The sequence below is a fragment of the Rana temporaria genome, chromosome 10 (assembly GCF_905171775.1).
Source record: "Rana temporaria chromosome 10, aRanTem1.1, whole genome shotgun sequence".
Lineage (NCBI taxonomy): Eukaryota > Metazoa > Chordata > Amphibia > Anura > Ranidae > Rana > Rana temporaria.
In genome coordinates, this window is record NC_053498.1 from 122,293,760 (window position 1) to 122,314,900 (window position 21,141).

General features: G+C 43.9%; 1 protein-coding gene across 2 annotated transcripts in view; it reads right to left on the minus strand.

The window, feature by feature from the left end:
• ROBO4 (roundabout guidance receptor 4) overlaps positions 1-21,141 on the minus strand; it is a 124,538-nt gene that overhangs the window by 88,744 nt on the left and 14,653 nt on the right. Inside the window, exon 1 of one of the 2 annotated variants that reach the window (XM_040326164.1) lies at positions 13,965-14,137. The exons of the other annotated variant lie outside the window; for it this stretch is intronic. Coding sequence (XP_040182098.1) covers positions 13,965-14,031 — 67 coding nt within the window. The 5' untranslated portion in view covers positions 14,032-14,137. Of the gene's footprint in view, positions 1-13,964; positions 14,138-21,141 lie in introns of those variants that run through there. 2 annotated transcript variants of the gene reach the window in all.

Consider the following 21,141-nt stretch of genomic DNA (forward strand, 5'->3'; position numbering starts at 1 on the left):
TATAGATCAAAATGAGGGACAAAAAATGAGGAATGAGGGACATAGGGACATTGATCCAAATCAGGGACAGTCCCTCGAAATCAGGGACAGTTGGGAGGTATGGGGGCCAGGAGCGCCAGCGAGGGACCCGGAAAGAGAAGGATCTGGGCTGCTCTGTGCAAAACCATTACACAGTGCAGGTAAATATAACAAGTTTGTTATTTAAAAAAAAAAAACAACAACAAGATTTTAGCATCGCTTTAAGTTAATGCTCATGTGCAGTATCTCAAATAAGGTTAAAGCTGTGATCCCGGGACATAGCCTGGGACACATAGGGGGTTATTTACGAAAAGGCAAATCCACTTTGCACTACAAGTGCAAACTACGGGGCAGATCCTCAAAGAAATTACGCTGGCGTATCTGTTAATACGCCGCGTAATTTCAAATTTTGCGCGTCGTATCTTTGTTTTGGTATCCACCAAACAAGATACGACGGCATCTGTGTTAGATCCGACAGGCGTACGCCTTAGTACGCCGTCGGATCTAAGATGCAATTTTCCGGCGGCCGCTGGGTAGCGCTCACGTCGTAATCCGCGTCGAGTATGCAAATTAGCTATTTCCGCCGATCCACGAATGTACGAGCGGCCGTCGCATTCTTTTACGTCGTTTCCGTTCGGCTTTTTTCGGCGTAAAGTTAAAGCTGCTATCTGGTGGCGTACTCAATGTTAAGTATGGCCGTCGTATTATTTTGAAAAATTTTCCTCGCTTGCGTAAGTCGTCCGTGAATGGGTCTGGACGCCATTTACGTTCACGCCGAAAACAATGACGTCCTTGCGACGTCATTTGGAGCAATGCACCCTGGAAGTTTTGATGGACGGGGCATGCGCAGTTTGTTCGGCGCGGGGACGCGCTTCATTTAAATGAATGGCGCCCCCTACTCGCCGCATTTGAATTCCGCTCCCACTACACCGCCGTAACTTACGGCCCGAATTCTTTTAGGATTCAAACCAAAGCCAAGTAAGTTACGGCGGCGTAGCGTATCTCAGATACGCTGCGCTGGTGCAGATCTTTGTGGATCTGCCCCTACAAGTGCAAAGTGCACTTAAAATTGCACTGAAAGTGCACTTGGATGTGCAGTCGCTGTAGATCCGAGGGGGACATGCAAGGAAAATAAAAAACAACATTTTAGCTTGCGCATGATTGGATAATAAAATCAGCAGAACTTCCCCTCCTTTCAGATCTACCCCTCAGATGTACAGCGACTGCACTTCCAAGTGTACTTTCAGTGCAATTTCAAGTGCACTTTGCGCTTGTAGTTTGCACTTGTAGTGCAAAGTGGATTTGCCTTTCGTAAATAACCCCCATAGTTACATAGTTAGTCGGGTTGAAAAAAGACACCAGTTCAACCATAAAAATAAATAAATAAATATATCATACGATCCCATATACACAATTCTATACCCACAGTTGATCCAGAGGAAGGCGAAAAACCCCATCAAGAGCATGCTCCAATTTTGTTACAGCAGGGGAAAAAATTCCTTCCTGATCCCTCGAGAGGCAATCGGATTTTCCCTGGATCAACTTTACCTATAAATGTTAGTACTCAGTTATAGTATGTACATTTAGGAAAGTACACAGCAGCAGAGGGCCAAGATAAAGGCAAATCCGTGACAGTTGATGTGTACAGTACATCCATAAAATATCATCTTTTGCAGCAAAGTCTTTAGAATTCAATAATAAAAAAAAGAATTGCAACTGGGGAATGTGACTGAAAAAATAAGAAAACCTCAGATGATGAACTCGCTAAAAATGCCTGGAACGCGCTGTTCAGGAAGACGCTGAGGAAAGCGCCAGGGGCACAAAGGACCCGCGATGACAGTCAGGGCCCGGAAACGGCCTTGCTTTTATATTTTTAGTCTTGTGCAGCTTGTGTGTTTACTGGATGGACACAATAGGTGGAAGTAAATATTGCGATGCCAAAGAGAACCTCCGACAGAAAATCAGGTTTCACATTTTGTGTTCCTAATAGATTACTTCCATTGCTACAGGAAGTTTGGTCAGAAAATAACCAAGCTGTTATATGGGACTGGCTCTGACTGAACAATACACTAGTCTTCGGTGTCCTTCATACAGCACTTTCTGGTTTTACATGTCATCCGAAAAATAGCTTAGAGTCCGAGCATGCTCTAATTAAATGAAAAAAAAAAAACAGTTTTAATGACATCAATTATTATAAACTCAGGGAAGTCATCATTGGGTTTCTGTGCTTCTGTATGCACTGCATGCAGATCATGGCTGATGGAAGGGACCAGTGTTTCATCAGATTTGGCACCCAGTCAGAATGTGTAACGGAAGTGACGTTCGGTTTCCGCTGCCACCTTGCTACACCCCGCATTCCACCATAGTAAGGATACAGTGAGAAGGGGAAAGCGGACATCTTGTCACACCCACCGGAGTTTTGCATTTTACACTTATTTTTAACAGTACAGTAAAGTCCTCCCCCCCCCCCCCCCGGCCTGTCTGTTCTGTGTGAGTGCCCGCCTCCTTCCCTCTTACTGTTATCATAACTACAAAAAAACTCCCATCCCCTCTGTAACATAACGTTATGTGTCCCTGTGTTATATAAAAATATCTGCCGATCTATGACTTATATCAGAGCGTCTGCCGGCGCTCATGTGACTTCTCGGCTCTCTCTCCCCCCCCTCCTTCCCATCTGACGTCAGTGGGAGTTCTCGGCTAGGGTGACCACGTGTCCCGGATTGCCTGGGACAGTCCCGCATTTTGTAGGTCTGTACCGGGCACCTTCCATCCAGGACAATACAGTGTCCCGGAATGAAACTGACACAGCTACCCCCGGGCCAATCTGATGCCCCCAAAAAAGGCTGCCACATCACTGCTTTACTCACTGACAGTACTTGTCCTGGTCGGGAATGCCTGGAGGAGCACAATCCCCGCCCCCTACTTGTGATTGGAGAAATCATAAATCACGCCTCTTGTGTCCAATCACTGTGCTGTGATTCGTTACAGCACAAGCTGATTTTTGGAAAGGGGGGTGTCCCTGAATTGTAGTTTGGAAATGTGGTCACCCTATTCTCGGCCCCTCCCGCTATAGCAGTGAGCGGGGCAGAGGAGAGAGCCGAGGAGTCACGTGAGTTCCGGGAGACGCTCTGATATAAGGTATAGATCAGTAGAATTTTTATATAACACAGGGGCACATAGGGGGTCATTTACTAAAGGAAAATCAACTTTGCACTGCAAGTGCACTTGGAAGTGCAGTCGCGGTAAATCCGAGAGGGACATGCAAGGAAAATAAATGTAGCGCTACCCCCTCAGGAGCCGCTGGTTAGATTTGGGATCTACTCTCATTAATTGACTCACCCCCTTTAATTGACTCGAACCCTCCCTTGGCACACCAGATAAATGCAATAGTATTGTGACCCCTACTTGGCTGGGGCCACAATAGCATACATAAAACATACAATGGTAATACAGTAATATTGTTACTTTTTCAAGTTGACGGTTCCCAAGAGTAAGCACACCTCACACAATGAATATGTTCAAACCAAAAGAATAACTTTACTTTGAGTATGGTAAAGAGAATAAAGGGGGTTTGAATAACAGGTCAAACATACATAGGTATTAACATAAAATGACTCTGCAAGGGCCCTTGCAAGAGTCGGCAAATAAAGACAAGAAAATCTAAACTACAAGGGAAAAATTGGTAAGTATCAGTTAGGCTAGGCAGTCTATGCTCACGAGCTCCCCCTAGCGGGTAGTCCTGCAAAACAGCTAATGTAGAACTCTTCGCCAGGCCTGGCTCAAGCAGCTCCCGAATGTCTCCTAAGGACAAAGTTTATGTTGCAGCCATTGGTGCGCTTTTAAATTGTAATCCGAAAGGGTAAAAGAGGGAATAAACTCAGTCAAAAAGGGTATGATGAATACCAATGCTGATGAACTGATCTCCAGTCAGCGTCAGTCAACTCTGCTGGTATAACTCTCAACTTGTTAGGCATCTCTGATTCAGTCAGAGATCAAACACGTGTCTCCGGTTTATGGAGTGACACTAAGTTAATACGCGGAAGTGGGATTTGAAGTTTGGGCATGTGCCCTCTCACCCAAGCAGGCCCGAGTCCTTCACAAAGACAAGCCAAACAGTCACTGCTCCGCAACACACGGTTTTCGGTATTAGACTCTCCACTGCTACGATCGTCAGCTGGCGAGCTTCTCCGGTCTCCTGGAACACGAGCTGGACACCCTTGGTCTTGCTTCCCTGCAGATGGTTGGACTTCCGGTGAATCCAGGCCCAGGCTTTAGGCCTAGCAGCTCAGCTGTGGTGCTCTCCACAGCTCTGCAGAGGAGAAGATGCAGGTCCCAAGAGAGCGAAGTCAGCTCCTCCCTGTCTTTAAGTAACCTCCCCCATAAGTCTGTGCGGAGGTGTCATGTGCTCCAATAAGGCAGGGCATTGTGGGAAGTGTAGTCTGTTCCTACTCAGTGTCAATGGAGTCCATATCTCCCGGTACTTCTGATCCCACAATGCATTGCTTTTAAAGAAATATCAACATATATGTACAAGTGTGGCTGGAGCTCCGGTGGGGACTCAGGCTGTCGGTAGTCCATGACAGTGTGACCCCGCTACATAAAAAACAGCATTTTAGCTTGCACATGATTGGATGATAAAATTAGCAGAGCTTCCCCTCATTTCAGACCTACCCCTCAGATTTACAGCGACTGCACTTTCAAGTGCACTTGCAGTGCACTTGTAGTGCAAAGTGGATTTGCCTTTCGTAAATAACCCCCCATAGTGTTATGTTACAGAGGTGATGGGAGTTTTTTTTTTCTATCGGGTTAACAACCACTTTAAAGTTTAACATTTACCTTACTTTTTTTTTTTTTATTTCATTAGCATGTTGCTGTGGAGAGGAGGCAAAATATAAACACATTAGAGTTCAGAATTGACCTTAATCCATATATGCCACCAATTAGCTCTTTAAAATATTCAGAGCAATTCATTACGGCTCCTGTAAAGTATCTTTACTCGCTCTTCCCTTGGAGATATCACAAATTGCAGTTGCTGAGATGTTAATAGTGTACAACTGCGATACACAACACTCGCCAGATGTGATAATTACACACTAAGCACATTAGCTGAGTATAAAACGTTCAGCCTTGGGATACAAAGATTTCATGGGAACATCTCCACTGCTATAGAGAGGAACTTGTTAAATCACCGCAATTCACATCAACATGGCGCATCACTAATTCAAACAGCTGCAATCAGGTGTAATAGCTGTCCAAGAAACCTGAATTTCTTGGACAGCAATTTTACTCCTGATTTCAGCTAAGTTTATGTTATGGCCGACAATAATAAAAGGACTTACAAAATGAGAACAAATGACTGGCAACAGTCTACTGTCACTGAATAAATAAAGCATATGTAAACCCAATCACTAGAATCTCATAGACACTTTAATATGTTAATGCCATTTCAAAAAGTCATTTTCACCATTTTGAATCTTCATCTTTCATATAAAATAATTTCTGGTCATCCTGCCATAAAGATCCACTTCCTGTTATAGGATGACAACGTCATGTCCCTGTCTCCCTGTTGTGCTTCTTTGTTGTCAACCTTTCAAAGTATCTTCTGATTCCAAATTCAACAATTCATTTTATTAAAGCCCTATTCACATAACATGTTAAAGCAAAGTGGTTTTATGCATTCAACAACATGTATACCCAATCATTAAATCTCGGCTTTAATGTTAATTCGATTTCAAAGCAACTTCCACATATTTAATTCTGCGACTTTGATTGTGATAACAAATATTTATTCTGCCACACAGGTAATTGTTCAGGAACTTCCTGTTATAGGGTGACAACGCTCTGCCCCCTGTCTCTCAATTCTGCTCTTGGGTTGTCACTCTGTCCAATGGGCTGCCAATGGAGCCTACAAGCATACATGAATGATCCACTGTTGTCACCATCAGAAAACCTATTGTGAGAAATGCCATACACATACACCCATTGCTGGAGTGTATATGGACAGGAAGTGGCTGCATGAGATAAGCCACACTGGGATGCAACAAAGGATAGAAATGATCCGTTAATCGTACAGTGCAGGACACAGACTTGGTACTCCTAGACCCTGGGTTTAAGGTTCATTGACACTTGGGTGACTTGTCATGTGACTTTGGGCACATGTTTTTTTTTTTTTTACTAAAGGCAAATCCACTTTGCTCTACAAGTGCACTTGGAAGTGCAGTCACTGTAGATCTGAGGGGGACATGCAACGAAAATAAAAAACAGAATTTTTGCTTGCACATGATTGGATGATAAAATCATCAGAGCTTCCCCTCATTTAGGATCTTCCCCTCAGATCTAAAGCGACTGCACTTCCAAGTGCACTTGCAGTGCACTTGTAGTGCAAAGTGGATTTGCCTTTAGTAAATCAACCCCATACGGTCTTGCTAATACGCCGCACTATGGCGAATCTCCTTGGGCGACGGTGCATTGGCACATGCAAAGCACGCTAATTGCCAGTATCCACTGGCATATACATACCTCCCAACATTTAAAAAGTCCACTGCGGGACAGTTGTTGAGCGGGGGGGGGTCGAAGTTGTTGAGCGGGGGGGGTCGAAGTTGTTGAGCGGGGGGGGTACGACGAAGTGGATGTCTCTCACCTTAGCACAGAATGTCTCTTCAGCAGTCATCGACGCGCCGCTATGGTTCCTCCTCCAGCAGTGCTGTCCATTCTGCTACACCCACCTCCTCCAATAGCACGGCTGCCGTTCAGCTCCGCCCGCCTCCTCCTATAGTACAGCTGCCATTCAGCTCCGCCCGCCTCCTCCTATAGGCTGCCATTCAGCTCCACCCGCCTCCTCCAGCAGTACTGCCCATTCAGCTCCGCCCGCTTCCTCCTACAGTACTGAGCGGGGGGGGGGGGACTCGGATCCTCTCAGTGCGGGAAATTTAACCCTTTTGCGGGACTGCGGGAATATGCAGTCAGTGCGGGATAATCCCGCAGAATCCGTGCTTGTTGGGAGGTATGCATATATAATGACAGCAGCTCCTCTCACAAATTGCTGGATTGTCGTCAACCTTCCTGTGTTCTACTGATTCTGCTGCTGTCTCCACTATATGACCCCGGCTTGCATTACAGACTTTGCTATTTATTCCTGGCTTGCCTTCCTGTGTATGGCCTCGGCTAGTTCCTGTTTTGCTACCTGCCTCTGCTCCGGACGGATCCCCCGTGTTTGACCCCTTGCCTGGCTTTCACTACCGTCTCCTGTGTGCCCTACTGCCAAGTACTACTGAGGTTCTAATAGAGACTCCTGCCCAGCTGTGTATCCTGCTGCATCCAGTATACATCTGGCATCCATCGGTCCTACTCTTCAGAACCAGTCTGGCAACCTGTGCTTCTTTGGGCACTACTATCTTCAGGGGTGTATTGGGTTGTTTTTGTTTATTAGATGAGCTTCAGATTTGCTGCCTGGAATTAGGAGTCATCTTGATACAGAAAAGTTGCAGCTTCCATTATATTCTTTTTACAAAGACCTTTTGCTTTATGGCTCAACTCCCAATAAAGAAGATGCAGTATATTGGGGTTGATTTATTAAGGGCACTGTGTCAAGAAGGTCACACCAGTATGAGAAATGGCATTTCTGTTGAGCATCTGTGTGCAAGCGCATTTTGGCTTATGTGCGAAAGTGTACATACAAATATAGGCGGCGGTGTGCGCAAGCACACTTTTCTCTTCTAATGCCGCGTACACACAGCCGTTTTTTTCGCGATGTAAAAAATGTTTTTTTTTTTTAATGTCATTAAAAACGATTGTGTGCGGGCTCCAGAGCATTTTTCGCTACGTTAAAAATGGGCAGTAAAAATTTAGAACATGCTCTAAATTTTTGCGTCGTATTTAACGTTGTCGTTTTTAACGTCGTAAAAAATGGTCGTGTGTGGGCTTTAACGACGTGAAAAAAACGTGCATGCTCAGAAGCAAGTTATGAGACGGGAACGCTCGTTCTGGTAAAACTAGCATTCGTAATGGAGATAGCACATTCATCATGTAACAGACTAAAAAGCGCAAATCGTCTCTCACCAAAGTTTTACTAACACAAAATCAGCAAAAGCAGCCCCAAGGGTGGCGCCATCCGAATGGAACTTCCCCTTTATAGTGCCATCGTACGTGTTGTACGTCACCGCGCTTTGCTAGAGCATTTTTTTTCCCACGATCGTGTGTAGGCAAGGCCGGCTTAACAATAATCTTGTTGGAAAAAAAAAATCATTTTTTCTAGACCATTAAAAACGGTTGTGTGTACGCGGCATTAGTGCCATACAGTCTATTTACATTGGATAGCTACACATGGCCACTTTTCCTTCAGCAGTAACTGTTAATCTGTGTCTAGTATTTTCTGATTGGCTTCCTAATATCGACACAGCTGGTCCTGACCTGCTCTTGCCTTCTGTCTGTACTGACCTTAGCTTGCTCCACAACGCTTCCTTCTGCTCCTCTTGCTCTAGATCTACTAGTCTAATATTGACCCTGGCTTTGAACCTGACCTTGTGATGCCTGTCCACTCTATCAGGGACCCTGGACTGGTGGTGTAAGAGCCCTTTCACCCTGGAAACGCCTATAGCGGAGTGTTAAAATAGCGGTAAAACACTGCTATTTTACCGCGTTTCTACAGCGTTTTTACCGCCACTTTACCGCGTTTTTACAGCATTTTCAATGGAGAGGGGCGTTTTTGGAGCTTTTTAATAGCGATATTTTTAGCGCGAAAACGTGGCAAAAACGCCGCAAAAACGCACCAGTGTGAAAGGGCTCTAAGAGAGGCCATCTTTGTCTTATCAGGCTCCTATGCCAGGTACATAACAATTCATCAGGCGCAGTGACCTCCTGCCTCACAGTACTTATTTCCAGTGCTGATGTCTCTTGTTATTTGGACCCTTTAAACCAGTGGTCTCCAAACTGTGGCCTGTGGGCCGAATGCTGCCCTTTGCTTGCCCAAATGCAGCCCTTGGAGCACTGTTCCTCATATTGATACACAGCACTAGTCCTACCACAGATTCTAATGATGGGGGTCATTCTTTCCACTTACACCAATGAAGAACCTCTATTCTTTCAACTGACACCAGTGATAGGGCTCTATTCTTTTCACTGACACCAATGATTGGGCACGATTCCTTTCACTGGCACCAATTATGGGGCACTATTCCTCCCACCCACATCAACAATGGGACACTATTCCTCAAACTGACACTAATGATGGGGCACTATTCCTTTCACCCACTTCAACAATGGGACACTATTTCTCCCACTGACACCAATGATGGGGCACTATTCCTCCCACTGACACCAATAATCAGGCACTAAAGCTCTAGCACGCTCTATTTCTAAAAAAAACAATCTGGGTGCAATTTTAAAGATTCACTGTCCACAGCGAGGCCTCATGCATGCTTCGGAACAAATAGCTTATACTTTCCATGACTCTTATTCCTCACTCTATAACTTAAGGGACACAAATATAGCTAACTCAGACAGTTTTAATTACTTTCAACTTTTTGATTATACTAATCATACAGCTTTACCATATATAACAGAGGAAGAGGCGAAAAGCCTTTCAACCCCTTTTTCGCTAGAAGAAATTAATCAGGCAATGAAATCTTTAAAACAAGGTAAAAGCCTGGGACCAGATGGGTTCTGGGGGGGCTTTCTATATGGAGTATTGTGACGCTCTTAGTCCTGTTCTTTGTGGCCTTTATAATGAAATTAACTCGGACTGCCCATTTACCAAGCAAACACAGGAGGCACAAATCAACCTTAAACAGAAAAAGATCCTAGTCAATGTTCTAGTCACAGGCCCATTTTTTTGATAAATGTGGACATGAATATTTTTGCAAAGAATTTAGCTATGCGCCTACAAATCGTGATTCCTTTCTTAATAGGTTTAGATCAGATGGGGTTTGTTCCAAATAGAGAAGTCCGGGACAATATCTTTAAAGACAAGTTTCTTGATACAATATGCCCAGAAAACCAAGATACCACTTTGCCTCCTCTCATCAGATGCGGAGAAGGCCTTCGATCGTTTGGATTGGAGGTCCATGGTAGTATCTCTGAAACAAGTAGGTCTCCCGATGGAATTTTATAAAAAATAATGGCTTTATATTCCGCTCCTTCAGGGAGGATAAAGGTTAACGGAATATTGTCCCGTTATCGCCATACCTATACATCTTGGCAATGGATCTGGCTATTTCTTTACGGCCTAATCCCCCCTATTCACGGAGTTCAGGTTGGCAACAGCTCTTATAAATTAAGCATTTTTGCGGATGATCTACATATATATATATATATATATATATATATATCTAACCCAAGAATTGCTTTTCGAAGCATTTTGCGCGAACTAGACTTTACAGCAAGTAAATGTTCCAATATCCAGGTGCCTCAATATTACATTACCATTAACTGAGAAAGAAACACTGGAAACGAATTTCCCATTTCAGTGGGAACTTCATTCTCTTCAATACTTGGATGTTAATATCACATCTACAGAAGAAAAGATACATGAACCAAAGTATCTGCCTATGCTGAACTCTGTGATAAAAATCAACTTCAACTAAGGGCTAGAGGGAAACACTCCTGGTTAGGGAGAATGGCGATATATAAGATGGATATTTTACCTTGTTTTTTATATTTTTATGAAACCTATAACACTCCCTAGGGCGTTCTTCTGTTCACTACAATCTATATTATTAAGGTATCTATGGCCAAATTCCAAGCTAGGCTTCATTACTACAGCTTATTAAAGCGGAAAACAGAGGGGGGGACAGGGTTACCGCATATGGAACTATACCATATAGCATCTGTATTGACCAGAATAGTGGATTGGTTTTACCACGGCAAAACTAAACAGTGGGTAACCATTGAGCAACAAATAACACCTTTCCCTTTGACCGCCTTTCCATGGATTATGCCTGAATCACGCCCCTCTAGACAAGCACTTTCACCTTTGACATTATCATTTTTAAAAGTTTGGGATTCCACTATCAGAAAGTTTGGTATCTCTACAACCACTGGCCCATTTACTACAATAATGGGTAACCTGGGGTTTCTGCCAGGACTATCTTCGACCAGGTTTCTACGATGGACTACTTTGACCCCCTCACCAATGAAACAAGCGCTTACAACCAAGGGACTTCCATTATTTAATAAATTAGCAACTGCAGAATGTAACTATCCGGGTGGTTGGTTACATTATTTTCAGCTTCAGCATTTTTATATAAAACTATTGAATAAGGGTCCACTCCATAGAGATTTAACTCCATTTGTAATGGTCTCCCAGAGTGTTCTCACACTATCTCAAAAATATATCATATATTGTTATCTCATACAATCCCTCATCGGCCATATTACATCAGAGATTGGGAGAGGGAATTGGGTCATAGTATCACCACAGAAGATTGGAAAAAGTTTTTTTTTCTAACTTTTAAATCAAATTTTTCAACATGTATACAAGAAAATAATTATACAATATTAACCAGGTGGTATAGATGCCCTGTAAACCTTCATAGAATATCATCAAACTTTTCCGAAAGGCACTGGCATACAATATCAGAAATCTCCAGAAATAGCCTTATTGTCTACATATCCAGGCTCTAAGGCTGGATTCACACTGATACATTTTCAGTGCATTTTGCAGACTTGCACTACAGAACGTGTTCCATAGGAAACCATGTTAAACGGACTGTAATGCTAATCTGCAAAATGCAAAAAGCACTAAATATGCATAGGTGTGAATCCAGCCTTAGGGGGAAACCAAAAAGAGACTGCTTCGCTTTCTCCTCTCCGCAGCTAGAATAATCATAATAGACACTGGAATACCGATGTGGCTCCTACAATTAAAGAGTGGATAAGTGAGCTGAATCAAGTAAGGAGAATGGAGGAACTGACGGCAAATATACATGAATGCTATACGAAGTAGATAGCTGCATGGTCTCCCTGGACTGATTTTGTGGGCCCTGGGATCTTTTTTATGAATAGTTTTTTCTTACAATCAGTTTGTTATTTTATGATGCGGCTCTGGTTTGGGGAGACGGTTCCCCAGATGGACTGTTGGAGAAATGGATAAACGTAGTTGTTTGTTTTTCCCCTCCTTCTTGTTTTTTTATTTGTGTTTGTTTTGTTCTGTTTGTTTCTAATGTCTGGCTTGTTGTGCTTTTGGGTAGATTTCTGCCCAAGAAAAAGGAAATAAATAAATAAAAATGATGGGGTACTATTTCTCCCACTGACACCAACTATGGGGCATTATTCATCCCACTCACACCAATGATGGAGCACTATTCCTTCCACCCATACCAACAACGGGGCACTATTCCTCCCACTGACACCAACAATGGAGCACTATTCCTCCCAATGACACCAAGAATGGGGCACTATTCCTCCCACTGAAACGATTGATGGGGCACTATTCCTCCCAATGACACCAACGAGGGGAGACTATTCCTCTCACTGACACCAACGATGGGGTACTATTCCTCCTCCTAATGACCACAGGTGCAATACAATTTTTTTACTCCCACTGACCACCAAGCCTGAGGCCCCGTACACACGTCCAAGGAACTCGACGTGCCAAACACATCGAGTTCCTAGTCGAGTTCAGTGTGGAAGCCGCCAAGGAGCTCGGCGGGCCGACTTTCCTCATTGAACAACGAGGAAATAGAGAACATGTTCTCTTTTCGGCCCGACGAGTTTCTCGTTGGCTTCCTCGCTGAAAAGTGTACACACGACCGAGTTTCTCGGCAGAATCCAGCTCCGACCGAGTTTCTGGCTGAATTCTGCCGAGAAACTCGGTCGTGTGTACGGGGCCTGAGACATTGTCTACTTCCACTGACACTGGGACATTTTCTACTCCAACTGGCCACTGTCTGGTCCCCCTCAAGTCTGATGGACAGTAAACCGGATCTCTCTTTAGAAAGTTTGGACACCCCTGCTTTAAGCCACGCCCAATATCTAGCTCACTGTAGCCACATCCACTTTTACTACACGTTAACCCCTTCCCGAGGCGTCCTTCTTTCTTTTGCTCTAAAGATAGATAAATAAAATGGCTTGAGTAAAAATGAAAAAGAGCTCAACTGTGTTACATGTCTTCAGTCATCTCAAATCTCCCACCTAAGGACCCTCATGACCAGCCTTTCTCAAACAGGGTTACATGAAACTCTAAGGCCCCGTACACACGGTCGGTTTGGTCCGATGAGAATGAACCGAAGTTCATTTTTATCGGACCAAACCGACCGTGTGTATAGGCCATCGGTCTGTTTTCCTTCGGTCCAAAATTTTAAAACATGCTTCAAAACCGAACCGATGGACCGCTGCCCCATCGGACCAAACCGATGGTTAGTACAGAAAAGCATCGGTTCAAAACCTGCGCATGCTCAGAATCAAGTCGACGCATGCTTGGAAGCATTGAACTTCGTTTTTTCAGCACGTCGTGTGTTTTACGTCACCGCGTTCTGACCCGATCGGATTTTGAACTGATAGTGTGTACACACATCAGACCATCAGGCCACTTCAGCGGTGAACCGATGAAAACGGTCCGTCGGACCATTCTCATCGGTTTTGTCTGACCGTGTGTACGGGGCCTGAGGTTCCTCCAGAGGTAGTTAGAGGTTCCGTGAGCAGTTTTTTCCCCACTCAGATGAGTAACCACTAAAACTGATACTCTTTTTATCTATCTATAAACTGGGAATTCTTCCCAATGACCACAAAAGTAGGAAGCATTCTTCCCAGTAGGCATCCCACTAATGTAGTGTGAGCTGTAGATTTAGTCATTTTTGGCATGGGTTCCCTAAGACCAGAAAGTTATTTCAAAGGTTCCTCCATGTTAAAAAGTTTAAGAAAGACTGCTCGAGATGAGGTGTAGGCAGATATTGCAAAGCACCTCATGCCTCAGTTCTTGTGAAAAGTATTGGGTTGACCACCACGCTTACCTTGCAATGGTCCAGTGTCTGCGCCACACACTATGATCACCAGGAAAACTCCCCAATAAGGTGACATGGCTGTTCCTGGCACAGTGTCCTCTGTAAACCTTTAACGTCCTCTTCTCAAGCAGTTCACATCCCGAGGACTCCTGGTGACAATACTAAAATCCCTTCACTAACTGCTCCCAGTTTCCTATTTCCTAACAGACCAGCTGGAGACCCCTCCCATCATATAGCAGAAGACAATAGCAAGTTACTGGTTAACCCCCCTTATACAGCCCTGCTCCACCATTGTCTCCGCTATTCATCCCTTCAATTCTTCATGGATAGTTATTATTTTATCTGGGTTCATATAAGGCGACAGGAAAAGAAGACTGTTGCAAAATCCTTTTTTCCTTGGGGCTCAATGACACCATGCAGGATGCAGTATTCTGTGCACCAAATGTGTGTTTGTTGGTATGCTGTGTTTAAATGCATTGCAGTGCTTGCTAATTTCCCCTTGCTTTTTCTAACTTTTCAGTCTTTCTTTAGAACAGCGGCGCATTGAGGTGCATTGACACGCATTGTAACCATTCCAATTTGCACAAAACAAATATAGCATGTCTACATTTTTCCCCATCGCACACCAACACAAAGCTTTAGTGTGAACAGGGCATATAGACAAGCAATGGTATTTGTTGTGTCTTTGTGTTAAGCCTGTGTTGATCATCTTAGATCAATGTAGTTCAATGCACTATGTGTGAATGCGTCCTACCAGTTCTATGAAGATGCTGTACTGCACTGGTGACAGTATGTAAAAAACAAAAAACAAATTGTGAAATAAAAAAAATATTACATTTCTTAATTTTCAAAAACTGTGACAAAAAATTACAACTTCAAAAAACTTGCTATGCCTTTTAAGCCTCGTACACACGTACGGGTTTCCTGGCGGGTTTACCGCCGGGAAACCCGAGGGGAAAACCAAGAACCTGCTCGGTAACTTTTTCCCACTACACACGACCGGGTTTCCCGACAGGAAAACTGCCATGAGAGCTTTGGTCAGGAATCCCGGCCATGTGTATGCTCCATCGCCGTGTTTCCCATAGGAAAACTGCCGGGTTAAAAACCATCGGGAATCCCGGCGGGAAAAAAGAGAGCTGGTTCTCTTTTTTTTTTCCCGGCAGTTTTCCTGATGGGAAAACTGCAATGGAGCATACACACGACCGGTTTTCCCGGCCAAAAGCTCTCATGGCAGTTTTCCCGACGAGAGAAAACCGGTCGTGTGTATGAGGCTTAACAATAATATGTATATATATACCCTGGACTGTCTTTTTTTCCCAAAAGGGGCAATTTGGGGGATATTTGTACTGTCCTGGCATTTTTGGACCCCAAGAAATGAGATAGGCCATCATTACATCAGGATTGATCAATTTTCAGATATATACCATAGTTAGCGGACTCTATAAGTTTCCTACAGGCTAAATAATATACACGGATTTGGGTTATTTTCACCAGAGAAATGTAGCAGTATGAATTTTGTCCGAAATTTATTAAGAAAGATTCATTTGCAAAATGTTATAACAGAAACTAAAAAAAATGCCATATTTTAAATGCTTCCTGGATCACCGCACATTTCCTGCGGCAGGGTGGTCCGGCTGTGCGAAACAACGTTTGTTTGTCTCTTCTGGGTCTGAAACGTGTGCCCGGCAGGACCCCCCCGACACACAGATAGAAAGCACTCCCTAGGACCACACTTAAAGTGGAGTTTCCATCCCAAAAATTTTTTTCATTATTGTGCTCATTAGACCTAAAAAAGTAAAAAATATATATATATATATATATATATATATATATATATATATTTTTGCTGTCTATGTCGCCATTAATTATATTTACCTTGTTGTGTTCTTAATCTGGCATGCTCAATATCAATGCTATTTGTTTAATGCTCTGTTTTTTTTTTTTTTTGCGGAATACCCATTTGTAGTTTTTTTGTTGTGTCCTATAAATAAATAAAAAATTGAAAAAAAAATTATGTTCACCTTTTCTATTTTTCCTGGTAACTGTTATCACCAAGTTCCCCACAGAACAGGAATAGAGGGGAAATCTTCCAATAGGGACACTAGTTCTGATGACCTGGACAACTTTCTGCTTCATCCACCAATTCTGCTCATGTGTTGTCATCCTACAGAATGGATGTCACCTGCACACAATGGATCTTTAATAGTCTTTAACATTGTGACGGGAGTCACTTTGGGCGGGGGGGCTGGTGGAACCCAGAATCCCTTGGAGAGGTTGGGAAACCCTTGTTTCAGCTCTATGTGGCTTGGATTACTTAAAATCGAACAGTAATATTTATCCACAATATCTCGCAGGAAATATTTAAAGACTAGTCCTGGTTTGTTTTATTCTGAACTATACAGGTTAATTAAAAGAGCTAGTCACCTTGGCCTCTGGAGCCGGACAGTCTGCTAATTCTGGAAGCTCCTGCTATTATGTTAGGCTCTGTTCACACCTAGGTGTTTTGGGTCTTTTTCTGCTGTAAGCCTCAGCTCTAAAAATGTGAGCGTTTTTATCATCGGAAGCAAAACACTTGAAGCTCAAAAAAGTACAGGAGCTTCTTTTTTGGCAGATTACAGGCATTTCCTGCTTTTTACATGGGTGACCCTTAGACCTCTACAAAATTGCGGCAAAAATAATGTGACTTTCAGAACAGAGCCTAAAGGTATCCTGTGTTTATGATATTTATATTTATATGTTGTGTCTGTTGTGTCTTGTGAGCTTAAAGACGACAAGTCTGTCCTGAAAGGTCATACCTCTGAGTCACCTAGGTTGTTTAAATGATTAGTTAATTAGCTATGTTAATTCTGTTTCTGGTTACAGTTTGCTAGGGTAATATGATCAGAGGGGGGGGATGCCGAATAACGGAAGATCAATTTTTGGGTGGAACTCTGCTTTAATACGTAATTACCCCTTTAAACTTCCCATACCTGTAACTCTGAAGAAATAACAAATGACACAAATCTGGAGGAAATTTCCTTAAAACAGGAACAATAAACATAATCCAGAACCCGTAACATAAAGGTCTTCGGAGGTACCAAAGAACCAAATTAAGATTGTGCAATAGCGTTATTACTTAATGATCCCCAGCCACACAACACTGGCTCTGGGACAAACACACTTCACCACAGATACCTGCTTGTTAACACTTTCCATTAATCCACCATTAACTGTGATCCAATAGAGGACGCCATACCTTAGATGGGTCACACTATGAACTGTTCCAAGAATTATAATGCCTTCAAAAACCCCAACTGCCAACCTTTTGAACTTAACAAAATAAAACAAAATAAAACACGATCAAGTCAAACAATCCAGGGCGGGGATTCTTGATCGTCCGTTGCTCCAGGGGAGCTGTTACACTTCCGGATTTCCTCTCTGCATTCCCCACCAGCAGCCCCACCTTCCTGGGCAAACCAGTCAATGCCAGTGAGTGACCTCCCCATGATAACCTAAGGCATTAACCCCCTCTGCACTGTATACCCTGTCCCTCTTGTTTTTTTTTGCTTCAGGCCTGTCTTTACCATGTGTGATGACCAGGATCCATCCTTTCTGTGGACCATCGTCAATGAGACCTGGTGCTACCAGTTTGACTCAGAATCCAAGCGACATCCACTGTGCTCCCCTGATCTGGCGCCTGCAAACTTCTTTCTGTTTCCCCGCCAGAAAAGCATCACGAAAGGCGCACATTTTGCAGACGTGGCGGCAATCCAAGAATATGTAACAGCGGTTCTGCGATTGATTCCTAAAGAGGCCTTTGCTGACAGTTTTCAGAAGCTTTATGAATGTTGTGTTGTGAAGGATGGCAATTTTTTAGGCAAATAAATATACATTTTTGTATCTTCTATTTTGTTTGTTTTCTGATACCATTCATCAAACTTTTTAGACACACCTCGTATATACACAGTGTGGTAGAGTGGGAAATAATTCTTGCTTTTTGTTTTATTTACCCTACATTTTTTCATTGGGGGTGCTTTAAAAGCTCCTACAGGCCATCAGTTTAACGTTATACATATAATGGGTCCAGAAAAATTACTTTCACTCTGACGCGCTTTAGCATATGTAACGCAATCAAGTTTTCCATGCATAGGTGCCCCTGATGAGTGTGCTTATGTTCATAAAAGCGTTGACACACATGTAGCACCCTGATGTTTAGGCAGGGTTGCTATTAAATTTAGCTGCCAGGCGATAGTTGCTTTGGCCAATTGTTAGGAGATCAATTGATTTCCCACTAATTCTGGACCTGCTGTACTTCTCTCTTCTGTCACTAGTTGCATTGTAGCTGGTGACATCAGGTAAGACAAGGGAATAGCAAGGATAGATTAGGAATGAATTGGGTGTCTCAGCCAATGGGCAGGGATTTTCTTGGGTCCCTTGGACTGCTGGGAGAGCCTATTTATTTGGGTGGAGTCAGTTGACCGGGGATCTGTGCAACCTAGATGACTGTCTGGGTGGACGTGTATCATGCTGCCCCAGGCTGCTAGGCCGTAAGCCTGAGGTCTATCCCGGGGACATCTGGGTGCTAGGCTGTCGGAGGGCCTATCCAGAAGCAGGAGAGCAGCGTAGGGTTGGGACTGCGGGCTTGTAGTCCAACCAGAAGTAATGGTTCCGCGGCAGGGGAACCAGTTTTGATCAGAGGGAAGATGTCACCACTAAGGGACCATCCACCTTGTTACCGGAGACCACTGTGAGTAAGCTGAGGCCAGTACCAGAGCAGACTTCTCACCAGCCGGGAACGGTGAAGAATTGGGAAAACTTCAGCAAGTGCCAAGTCAAGGACCCAGCGGGACAGCTGAGGTGATGCTTGTGGAGTGCCAAGCCAGGGACCTAATGTGTTAGCAGGGGTGACGCTTGAAGAGTATATGTGAGTGCCAAGCCAGGGACCCAGCAGGGAAGCGGGGGTGACTCTTGAGGAAGATACTGAGTGCTAACAGGAGAAGAGCTCAGGAGATCCAATGGCTATTGGATCTAAAGTCTAGTGAGAGAGACTGGGAACTCATTGAGTAAAGACCCACAGTGAGTGATTGTGGGGTAAGCTGAGAACTGTTTGTGTTGCAAATAGTTGGATACCATTACAGTTAGTAATTTCTACAGGATTGTTGCTATAGGAGACAGCGTCTTATCTATACAGAAGTGGTGTCCGGCTGGAGGACTTCACCTGTATGACTGTCTGCCTATAGAAGTCTCTGAGTCTGCCAATTAACATTGCATCTACCTAAGGGTGTCCTGGCCCTAACCCTCTCTCCCACAGTTCTGTTTAAGAGACAATAAATCTCTTTGCATGAAAAAAGTTTCTGGCGCCCACCCTTTTCATCTTGCGTTACACCCACCATGACTCTACACAGAAGGATGTCAGCTGTCCCTGACTCTGGAGGTCACCATTAGGCCTAAAAGGGCCCGGGACTTTGCTACACACATTAGGAAGCACATTAATTTGTGTTGTGCCAAGGAAGCCCATTTAATATGCAATGCACCACAATAGATAAAAAAAATTAAGAAAAAAAACACTCATGACCCTTTTTTAGGAGTGCATGGTGTGTTGTGTTTTGGGCTATACTTGAGCAATGAGTTGGGGTGTCATGCCTTGTGGAAATACATATTACTGCATGTGTTTTACAATGCCTTGCCACCAGTGGCGTCTCCAGCTTTCATATTTAGGGGGGGCACATGGGGGGACAAGGAAAAAAGTAGGGGGGCCAACTATAAAATGCAATTTTATATATATACAGTATATATATATATATATATATATATATATATATATATAAAATCTCCTGGGGCCCTTTACTATGATCCCACAACGGGTCCTTTTACATGTTCTGTCATGAGCTCCCTTCCTACTATACTGGGGCCCCCCAGGGTGGCAGAAAACAAGAGATATATGTCACCAGCACACCAAGAAAATATAAGGGTCCAAAGCAGTGGGAGAACTTTCAGGGTTGCAAAGGTTGTCTTGCCACCGGGGCCTGGTGTTCTGCCACTGTGGGGTTCCCCAGCTGTCCTGTCCCTGCTATTGACAGCGCTGGTCTGGCGTCTGTCTCCTTGGCAGGGGCGGCAGTCTATTAGGACCTAGTGCTGGTGACATTATGGGTGCATGCAGGGGAAGGCTGGCACTATTGGTTATAGAGAGCTGAGCCCCCAGCTGGTCACCTAGCAGCAGTAATGCTGTATAACCTTCTCTGTTGACATGCTGATCGGGATGTGATCCAGGTGATGCTCCCAGTCAGATCTAATAAACACAATATTTATTAGCATCAAGAGTACAACCACATATATATATATATGTAATCAAACGTATGTTCCGCAGCCATGTGGGCTCTATGCCTGTAAAGTGTGGGCTTTGATCAATAAAATCTCTGATATTTAACACTAGGATTTGACTAAGAGCATCACCTGGATTGGATCACGATCAGCATGTCAGAGAAGCGCCACTGCTGCTAAGCAACCTGCAGGGAGCTCAACTGTCTACAACCAATAGAGATGGGCTCGGGTGTGTTTGAAATCCCACATGCCCGATCCCGCCAGGAAGCCGACACTCCACAGCGCTAACCACAGGCAGTGAGACATTTCCTGATCTGTGCAGCTTCAGACAAGGAAATGTCTCACTGCCTGTGATTAGCGCTGTGCAGTGTGGGCTTCCTGGCAGGCTCTGGCATGTGGAATTTTGAACATGCCCAGCCCATCTCTAACAACAAATTGTGCTGGCCCTCCTGTACATCAGCCCCATAAAGTAACCAGCTCTGGCTTCCAATGTGCTGCCGCCGTTGCCATGGAGACAGAGACCAGCGCTGTGAATAGCCGGGACAGGACAGTAACTCTGGTTGTTCCAGCACTGGTCCACACTGGGAGGATTCCCCCATCCACCTATAATGTGTAGGTGGGGGAATTGGATCATTTCTTTTTTTTTATTATTCAACCTAATAGTTGAATGAAAAAAAGTGATCAATGTATGGGCTGCCTAAGAGCTAAGACCAGCCATAGACAGTTTAAATCTCAGCTGGTTCAGCAGGAACTAGCTGAGATTTGAACCATTAATGAGCAGATTCTCTTATGATTATCACCAGTGGTTGCTGTATAGAATACAATTGCTGGGCAGGAGGGATATTCCCGTCAGCACTGTTTGTGTTGATGGGGGAATCATGCAAGT